This window comes from Ruditapes philippinarum, unplaced genomic scaffold, assembly GCF_026571515.1.
Source record: "Ruditapes philippinarum isolate M1 unplaced genomic scaffold, ASM2657151v2 ctg13259_1_1_1_1, whole genome shotgun sequence".
In the NCBI taxonomy this organism is placed as follows: Eukaryota; Metazoa; Mollusca; class Bivalvia; order Venerida; family Veneridae; genus Ruditapes; species Ruditapes philippinarum.
In genome coordinates this window covers 1-10,584 of record NW_026863988.1, presented here as the reverse complement: position 1 = coordinate 10,584, position 10,584 = coordinate 1, and the positions used below count along the sequence as shown (strand labels likewise).

Below are 10,584 nucleotides of genomic sequence, written 5' to 3'. Positions count from 1 at the left end.
AAGAATAAAAAATAATTGCGAAAGTCAAAGTATTAAAAAGGGTTAGGTCTAATATTTGAATGGCACATTCGAAATGTATTTCAATTTGTTTTAGTTCAATAATATAAATAAATAAATAGCGTCATTGTTAATCAAATGATCAATTTAAATTAATGTAAATTGTTCAGCTTTTATTTAACTGATAGGGGGCCGAATACAGCACGAAAACCGCATTCTATATTTAACTACAACAACAACTTTCTCTGTACGTCATTTCCTGGAGATTTTTAAAATGGCGGATAAACAAACTTTTTAATATATTTTTGTTGCAGACTTTGAAATATATATTTGTAGCGATTCAAGTGTGGTTTTGTTAGGTACATCATAAGTTTTACTTTTGTTACTTAATCATTCCTCGTCATATATATATTTGTAGATCTTGTTTCATAACATAACATAACATAAATTGCACTGTTTTCATCACATTTGTATTTTGTTGCATTGCTATTGGTCATTAAACACTTTTAAACTCACAGACACTGTTGCAGAGTTGGGGTTAAGACCCTATCCGTCAGCTTGGTCATTCCCTGTGAACTTCCAATACATCAAACTTTCCACATTTTAATCCAAATTGGACATCTGCGTTAATCATAATAGATTCTATTTTGACATCCATCTGTCATGTCTGTCGTGTTTATCTTGTGTCTCAGCAAAGGATGACTTTGAAGTCATAAACATTTTTCTATCCTGTCCACAACCAGTATTAAATTCAAAGATATGGGTTAAAATTCTTTATTTCTTTATTAAATTGACATGAAATGTCTTAATGAAAAGCAATTTTATGAAGGATGAAAATTGCGATGCTTGATTGCTTCCCCCCCCCCCCCCCCTCCCACATACACACATGAAGGGTTTCTGCATTGGACCTGCCTAACATGGCCGTCCATGCCCAGGGTATATGTGCATAATATCAATTTTGCCAAATGATACTGAATGACCACAAGTCTATGATCTCAGACAAATTTTGAATAATTAACATAAGATAAGATAAGATAAGATAATCTTTATTTAAAGTCGGTTTCATAAAAACATATAAACATTAGCTATACAAGCTATTTTCCGACAAAACTTATTATCCTATAACAATTCAAACAAACAATCTGTATAAAAGAAAATATATAAAAGTATTAAGAAGATCAATGTACATTTATGAAAGACTCTGTAAAACAGTTAAGATTTATCAGCACATATAAATATGGGTAAGAAAGCATTAAATGATTAAAAGCAAATATACATTACAATCAAACATCACATAAAATTACATCATACAAGAGTTCTATTTATGTACACAACCCTAAAATCAGAAAAAGGATTAGAATTTTTTAAAAATTTAAATTTTTAAAATAAATTAAAGTAAATGATTCAATTTTATTTTATTTAAATATAGTTAACCTAATTTCCAGTATGATGCTTCAGCACATATCAGTAGCAGCATCTGATATGTACTCAGTCATGAAACTATGGGTGTAACTAAAACATGTACAAGTATCATAATAATAAAACTTAAAAATGTTGAAATGTTTGTGTAACAGATGCTGATCTGAGTTGGCCTAGATAAATTCATGGTCTAAGTTAATTACTTAATTAATTAGAACAAAAAAAAAATAAAAGTAGAAATAAAAAAGGTAAAAATAGACTTAAAGAAGCTATTGTCCCCTTTATGGGATATATGAAAAGCTGATCAGCAGCTGTCACATATACACACACTAACATGCACTGACAAATGACTATACAAATATACACACAAGAAGCACATGAAAAGCATTACATGATAAAACAGGTCTTATACAGCATTACTCTATGGCAGACAGAAAATACAGGAAAAACAAAAGAAAGAAACAAAAGAAGCATGCAGATTCATTTGATTCACATTTCAAAACTCAACAAAAAAACATAACACTTAGGCACACATAGAACATTTGCATTTGAAGCCACTCCAGGTTTGGATAAGCCTCCGAAATTCACCGTAATCAGTTTCTGTTCTTAGTTCATTCGGGAGGCTATTCCAGACCTGGGTGGCCTCATAGCGAAAGCTTTTCTTACCATAAGTCTCTGTATTTACTCTAGGAACTTCAAGTGTGTTGTTATTTCTAAAAGAGATAATAAAGGAATTTACTTTAATTAGTTCTTGAACATATTTTGGTGATATATTTTGCAAACATTTAAAAACTTCAATAGCTAATTGTCTTAATCTACTGATTATGTAAAGTTGGCATATTAGCTTTACTTAAAAGAAATTCAATATGATGAGCTGTAATCCCTCAAAAACTATCTTCAATGATCTATGTTGTAACTTTTCAAGTTTTTTCAGTATTTTGTTTACTACAAAAAATGCCAAACTAAAGGACAATAGTTAAAATTTGAACGAACAAAGGATTTGTAGATTAACAATCTAGTATTTTGATTTAAGAATTTACTCAGTCTAGCAAGAATGTTGATTTGTTTTGCAGCCTTTTTGCAAATGTTAGATACATGTAAGTCAAAATTTAGTAAAGAGTCTATTTCAACACCAAGAAGTTTCACGCTTTTTTTCACAGACAATTTCTGTACTATTAAGACAAAAAGAGGTTAATTTACTAGTTGTTTGTTTTCCAATACAAATTGCCTGAAATTTGTCCGATTGGCTTGCATTAGATTATTATCAAACCATTTTATCATAGATAAACTTTCATTTTCCAGTATAGATTGTAAAGAGTCAATATTGGTATCACAGTAAGATAATGTGTTGTCATCAGCATAATTGTACACAGTGGCTAATTTAATAAAGTAAAAGATGTCGTTAATAAAAGATGTTAAAAATAAGAGGCCCTAGAATGGATCCCTGGGGAACTCCCTTACTTATTGACATCCAGTCACTGCATGCTTTACCAAAAGCTTAACCCTTTGTTTTCTATTTGACAGGTAGTTGTTGCATAAGTTCTGCGGCTGTGTCAGATAAGCCATAGGCCTTAAGTTTCAATACGATCAAGTCATGTGGGAGACAGTCAAATGCCTTTGACAGATCCATGAGTATTGCTGCTACATACTCATGTCTATCCAAGGCATTTTTCCAGTCTTCTATTAGCCGTAAAAGAGTAGTTTGACATCCAAATTTAGATCTAAAAGCTGCCAGAAAATTATGAAAAATGTTGTCAAAGTATGAAACTAGCTGCTTATTTATTGATTGTTCAAAAATCTTCGAGAAAGTGGGCAGAATACTTACAGGCCTATAATTTTTCTTTTGAAAAGGATCTTCTTTTTTATAAACTGGAGTAACCTGAGCCATTTTCAGGGACTCCGGAAAAGTATTATTAATAAAGCATTTATTTATTATACATTTTTATAGGCTCCGCAAGAGATTCAGCACCTGCTTTTATAATTTTTGGAGGTAGGTTATCAATACCTGTGGCCTTCTTACCATCCACACTGTGCAGAAGCTTATGCACTTCCTGAGATGTAACAGGTTTAAATACAAAATTATTATTGCTTTGGATTTTATCAGAGATAGCCTGTACACTAGGGTGTTGTTCATTAATCATTATATCACTGTTGATACCAATATTTTGAGCTATATTAACATAAAAATCATTAAGTATGTTGCATACCTTATTTTGATCTGTTATTAATGTATCATTTTCATTTAATATAATTTGAGCATCATTTTTGGCTGTATTTTTACTAGAAAGAAAAGGTTTATAGTAGGCCAGAAATGTTTTGACTTTGGTCCCCCACCACACCTTTCAAAAAAAATATATTTGCATTGAGTTTCTTTTAAGTTTTGTAACTAAATTTCTCTGTTTCCTATATTTTTCCCAGTTTTTATCAGTTCTATATTTGAAAAATGAATTTCTAAGTTTTCTTTTTACATAAATGGCTCTGCGGAGTTCTCCATTCATAAAAGGGGGAGATTCTTTTTTACCTTTTTTTGTTTGATTGGTGCATGTTCATTTACTACTTCTTTGAATAAGGTTTCATTAGCCCAATAAATGTCATCGACATCGTCAAATATGTGGGCTACATGAAATGGTACTTGTGACAGGTCTTTGTTAAAATCCTGCTCATTAAAATTTTTGTAGGATCTAAAATTTACATATTTAGATTGGGTCAAGTTACATTGTTCTCTAATGGTTGTAGCAATAAAATTGTGACAGTCACTCAGTCCTGAATCAAAATTTATGGTATTGCAGATGAGATTTGGTCTATTTGTTAGAATAACATCTAAATATGATGGCTCATAGTTTTTCATTTGGCATAAATATCAACAGCAAAAAAATTACGAACCAATAGAAAATGTAAAATACTTATGCACCTAATCACAGAACCACCAAACAGCTGTTCATATGAGACATATAATTATTGAAATGTGTATTATGCTACATAAATGTCAAGAGATTACGCAATTAGGCAAATTTACTAGTAATTTAGTGGTCATTTTCAGCTCTAACAGATACCAATTTACTTGTGTGATATTATATATTAAATTTCAATGTTCAGTATAATGTTCTCATAATTTGCTAAACTAAATGTTCTTTCATTTCCCCTCCTGTGTTTATGTCAAATAACTTCATATATTTATGTATTTCATATTGTAGATCAGTATGTAGCAGACTGAAAAAAAAATATATATCTGTGACAGTGTAGCAGAAACCAGAAGCTCACAATGTCGGCAATAGCTAGTATGATGGTGAAACAGACTCACACCACCCTTAGTGAGGATACTGAAGAGGAGGTATACTTGACTCACATTGTATTTCTCAAACACAGACTTTAAGTAACAGAAAGAGCACCTAAACACAAGGTTATCTGATTTGTACGAGGGGGGGTAGCCTCGAGTATTAATCAGATTGCCGAGTGTTTTGATGTTCTTTCTCTTTTGTATCATAGTCAAACCTAAAAACACGTTCCCTGTTGACACAATATGAAGCCCTGGAAAAAAGTAACCAATAATAAAGCATCTGAATATGTCGCTTTCCCTTTCTCTGCCGTCACAATAAGTAAACCCCAGCAAAACTGAGCCAATAATGGGCATACTCTTGGGTGCGGGTAACTAATACTTGCACTCCAGCACTGTGCATGTATATGTATACGATTTTACTCTGGCCTATTTTCAATAGAATGATACAACTGTTTGCTTTTTAATTTATTTAGAGACATTGAATTGAAAACTGTAAATAAACAGTGAACCGTCAGGTTCATAATCAAACAAAGGCAAGTCCAATATACTAGTAAAATAATAATAACTGAGTTGTTTGAAGAGTTGTTTGAAGAAAAAATATATTATAAGTGAAAAACAGGAATTTAAAGATTTCCTCATTGTCATTGCTTTTTTTTAATTGAATATTAAAATGAAGTTGAAATTTAAAAAATATGCTCAATCTTGAAAATTTTTAGAATTACGCACATAGATATGCACATAATGACTGAATCTTTAAAAAAATACAAATTTTATGATGTCAATATTAATTATTTTCAAGGAGCCAATGAGTAAGCAGCTGGAAATTCTAATGGAGCGTAGACGACAAGAAGAAGTCCGTAAAGCTCGCTTTCATTGGTCACTGCTCCGAAGTTCCATCAAGAATACAATCACAGCCGTGAAAGAATCTGATGAAAAAAATGTTCTTATATCTCATGGTATACACCATCTGCGAAAAATGAACCATGCAACTGAACTGAAACAAGTGGTGTTTATAAAAGAGCTGGATGTAAGTGCCTACTTTATTATTGATAATTTTCATTGTAATAGTTCATTCTTTTTTGCCTTATTTATTGAATGGTAAAGGTTCCTTTCGGTTAAGTCTACATTGTGTATCTGTTTTTCATAAAATTTGAACTTTCAAATTTGTTTAGGGTAATATTGATATTAAGTATGAAAGTTTTCAGTTCATTAAAGGATTGTATAGAAATTAACTCCAAGTTTAGTCTGCTGGCAGGCAGAACTCCAAACATCTTATTACTTGTGTTTGAGTAATTAATTACAGGTGATTACTATTATTGTAACTGATTACCCCATCTCTGCTGCTGTCATGCAAATTCTACCCATACAACCAGAGCAAACAAAGACCAGCCAACACAACTGTGTCATCTGAATGGTCTGATCTTGGTCTACATTGTTCAATATTTTGAAATTTTACCTATGAATGTTGTTATCCAGATTGAAAGATGGACAAGTCTATTTAAGATATTTAGCAGGTTACGGGTTAAAAGTTGAAAACTAGAGGGTGTTTGCTATATTCCTCTTTAATTTATTCTGTGCTGTTAATTTGATGTCAGCAAAATTTCTTCCTAATTTCAGGAATACTTGACCACTGATGGTAAGACTGTACGTATGTTTATGTCAGACGGACGGAAAAAGAAAGCTTATACCCCTGAGGAACCTATGGATCATATTTCTTACTGCTCAAACTTTAAACAATTTGTAGGCTGGATTACAGGTGGTGATGAGTTATTTGTAAGTTAAAACTTTATTTAATACAACATTATATTCTAGATATTATATGTTATTTAAATGGGGAAGAAAATCACCTTTTCTAGGTAAATGTTTGTTATTTTGATTAAAAAAAAACAATATTTTATTTATAGTTATTCAATTGGCAAAACAAAAAAGTAAAATGTATACTAATACTATAAGATTTCTACATGGATCATAGTGATGTCTGGTGCCCAGTTGACATTATTGATCATTATCAATATAAAGTCATGACTTGAATCAGATAAATAAATCAATATAATAAATGATGTCACAACTATTTATGATATGTTTTGGATACAAATTCTGGAAAAACAACATGTTTACAATAAGAAACATAGTGAAATTATAGTTGAATTCCAACCATGTTAGAGTTGCCCAAATACAGATTATACACACTGCTGTGGGATATCAAATATACAAATACTGATTATCTTAAATAATTAAGAACATATTGTACAATTATAATGTCTGTATTTCAAAGAAGCAATGTCTAAGCATATTAGACAGTATATTCCTTTAATAATTATGCTCTTGTATTATTGTTTATGATACAATTAAAGTTGTTTTATGTTTTTCAGCTGATGAACAATGATTTTGAGATAATATCTCAGTCACGAGCACCGAGTAGAATTGTCCTGGCTGATTATAACAAACACACTAATGAATTTGTCACAGTAGGGCCAGGATATTTTGTAGTAAGTTGAACAAATAATATTTGTTTAACAAGAAAATATAAGATTTAGAATATTTTTCAGAATTTAAATTGAATTTTTTCTTTTAACCTTTGTGATATGTTTTATAAGGCACACATTATCTCTCAGAAATGCTATCATTTTTTATTTCTCAAAATCTTTTTATTTTGATATCTTGCTACAGTTTAAAAAGAAAAATAATAATAAGAATCATTTGCCATACAGATGAACTGTATTTTGCTATGAAAGCAATTTATATGATTAAAGTGAATAATATTTTATATGGAAATCAAAATACAATGCTAAGTTTCTGACACAGTACAATTGCCAGTCAGTGCTAATTTCTTCAGTTGTTAATCATCCATCATGCATTAAATCCATGATTAAAACATTATTAATCACATGTTTGACATTTTAAAAGAATTAAAAAAAAAAAAAACATGGATTTTTAGCTCGACTTTTCTATGAAAAGGGGAGCTATCCTACTCGCCCCGGCGTCGGCGTTAGCGTCGGCGTTGGCGTCACACCTTGGTTAAGTTTTTCGTACCACCCCACTTTATTTCAGAAGTATTACAAGTATGGCTTTGAAACTTACCATACTTGTTCACCATCATAACCTCCATCTACAGACAAGAGTACATAACTCTGTCAAGGTTTTTGACAGAATTATGGCCCTTTTTTGACTTAGAAAGTGTATTGAGCTTGGTTAAGTTTTTTGTACCACCTCACTTTATTTCAAAACCATTGGAGGTATTGCTTTGAAACTGACCATACTTGTTTACCATCACGACCTTCATCAACAGACAAGAGGACATAACTCTGTCAAGGTTTTTGACAGAATTATGCCCCTTTTTGACTTAGAAAATACATTGAATATGGGTAAAATCCACTTATTGCCTTAACCCTTTGAGATATTGCTTTGAAACTTTTAATGCTATTTCACATCATTACCCCCATCTGTACGCAAGAGAAGGTAACTCTGTCAAGGATTTGTTTTAAAAATTAAGGCCTTTTATCGACTTAGAATCTTGGTTTAATACTATTAAATTTATTTAAGGCTCAACTCAGTTTTTTTTTCTTTCTTACCAGCCCTCTTTTGACTTAAACATTTCAAACTTTGCTGCAGTGTTCAAGGGTATCACACAATTCAGTAAAATAATTCTTCACTAAATATCTTAATGCTCATGGCCATTGTTCACTTTAAAAATACAGAGATTCTTGTATTGCCTTTTACTGCAAAAACTTTTTTTATTGGCAAGCAATAAAAAAGTCGAGCGCGCTGTCTTACGGACAGCTCTTGTTATGCATGATGTGCCTTTAAAATAATTTTTGTTTTGTTACAAATGATAATTCATGTAATGTCTTTTAGGAAATGGATGACCTGTTTAAATTTAATGATTCTTTTCTTAAAAGGAGATGAAACAACATAGAAGGAAATGTTTTTTTAAAACAATTTTTAGCTCGACTATTCGATAAGAATAAGTAGAGCTATTGCAGTCACCCGAGCGTCGGCGTCCGCGTCGGCGTCGGCGTAACCACTTATGTTAAAGTTTTTGTAATAGTTCAAATATTTTCAAAGTCCATTGACATATGGCTTTGAAACTTTGCACACTTGTTCACCATCATGACCCCAACTTGTAGACAGGAGAAGGTAACTCTATCAAGCATTTTGACAGAATTATGCCCCTTTTTCGACTTAGAATTTACGTTAAAGTTTTTGTAATAGTTCAAATATTTTCAAAGTCCATAAACATATGGCTTTGAAACTTTGCACACTTGTTCACCATCATGACCCCAACCTGTAGACAGGAGGAGGTAACTCTATCAAGCATTTTGACAGAATTATGCCCCTTTTTCGACTTAGAATTTACGTTAAAGTTTTTGTAATAGTTCAAGTATTTTCAAAGTCCATTGACATATGGCTTTGAAACTTTGCACACTTGTTCAACATCATGACCCCAACCTGTAAACAGGAGGAGGTAACTCTATCAAGCATTTTGACAGAATTATGCCCCTTTTTCGACTTAGAATTTATGTTAAAGTTTTTGTAATAGTTCAAATATTTTCAAAGTCCATTGACATATGGCTTTGAAACTTTGCACACTTGTTCACCATCATGACCCCAACCTGTAAACAGGAGGAGGTAACTGTATCAAGCATTTTTTTTACTATCAAGCACTAAGAATAGTCGAGCGTTGCTGTCCTACTGACAGCTCTTGTTGTAATAACTTGGACTGAACTGATATAGTTTTTTATGTATTTAATCTTGTTACATTACAGACGTGGGCATTTCGTTACGGAGCGAGACATTTAATTCCTCGTAAGATGAATCGTACAGAGTATAAAGAGAACAACATGTTTAGTCACATGGTGCTAGAGGGAACTGCTAGTAGATCACAGAAAATCTTCCTGTCTGTCCATACTTCATGTGTGGTAAGTATGGTGGCTGATTTCTGCCATTTCGTGTCTTTCGACTTCGTATTGACGACCTATATTTGTCATGTCTTTGCCTGAAAATGCACCCTCAAAAGTCAAAGGCGAAGACACAATAAGTGTGAGCTGATCTTTTTTTCTTCAAATGATGTCATGTTTTGAACTTTTATTCTAGATATTTAACAGGATGACATTAGTCACTTTAGGGTTTCCATATTTAATTGGTGTACGATAGCTAAAACATTATATATCCTACATTTTTATTTGTTTCAATAGACTCCGGAATGAAGATTATTTTGGGTTTTCCAGCTAATCATGCACTACAAATAAATTATTACAGTTACAGCTTCGAAAATAAGCTCAACAGGTTGACTTATTTATTCTGATTTGTAGTGCACCATGAAGCTATAATGTTAAAGTTTGTTTGTTTGGGGATAATGATTAGCTAGAAAGAACCCACATTTGCCGAGTTCCGGATTACAACTGTTGTCTGAGCTATCTATCTTTTGTGGCATATTTGCTTTTTTGATAATGTTTGCCTCAGATTTATTTATTGAAGAGGAATACATTAAAAGTCAATTTGATTTAAGTTTGTATGATTGTGATATAATTTGATTACAGGTGTACAATGTATTTGATGGGAAGCAACTGTCCTACAGGAAAGACCTTCATGAACGTGACATCACAGCTATGACCTTCTTTAATCCACTGAAATATCTTATAACTGGTGCTCTTGATGGAACTAGTAAGTAATGTATACATGTATATACCAATAGAAATGTGTTAATTCATAACAAATTCATGTTTTAGCAAAACCATACACATTGATTTTTGTTCAGCATGGGGGGAATGGTTGCATACCCTTTTACACTGAGTTGCTTTGCAGTATCTTTCACAGGGCAACAAAAAAAAGTAATATTATTACATGCAATAATTTTTTCACTACAGTTTAAAATACATTGTAAGTAAAAA

The 10,584-nt window shown here is 31.8% G+C and overlaps 1 protein-coding gene across 1 annotated transcript; it reads left to right on the top strand.

Annotated features, from left to right (window-relative positions):
• Positions 1 to 205: 205 nt before the first annotated feature.
• On the top strand, positions 206 to 10,357 carry LOC132724021 (WD repeat-containing protein 97-like; the record flags this gene model as incomplete). Its single annotated transcript, XM_060708828.1, is given in 7 exon segments — positions 206 to 356; positions 4,611 to 4,747; positions 5,493 to 5,720; positions 6,311 to 6,466; positions 7,066 to 7,182; positions 9,460 to 9,612; positions 10,234 to 10,357. Coding segments are annotated over 6 exon segments (847 nt in total), but the record flags the coding sequence as incomplete, so codon positions are not given.
• Between the last annotated feature and the right edge of the window lie 227 nt (positions 10,358 to 10,584).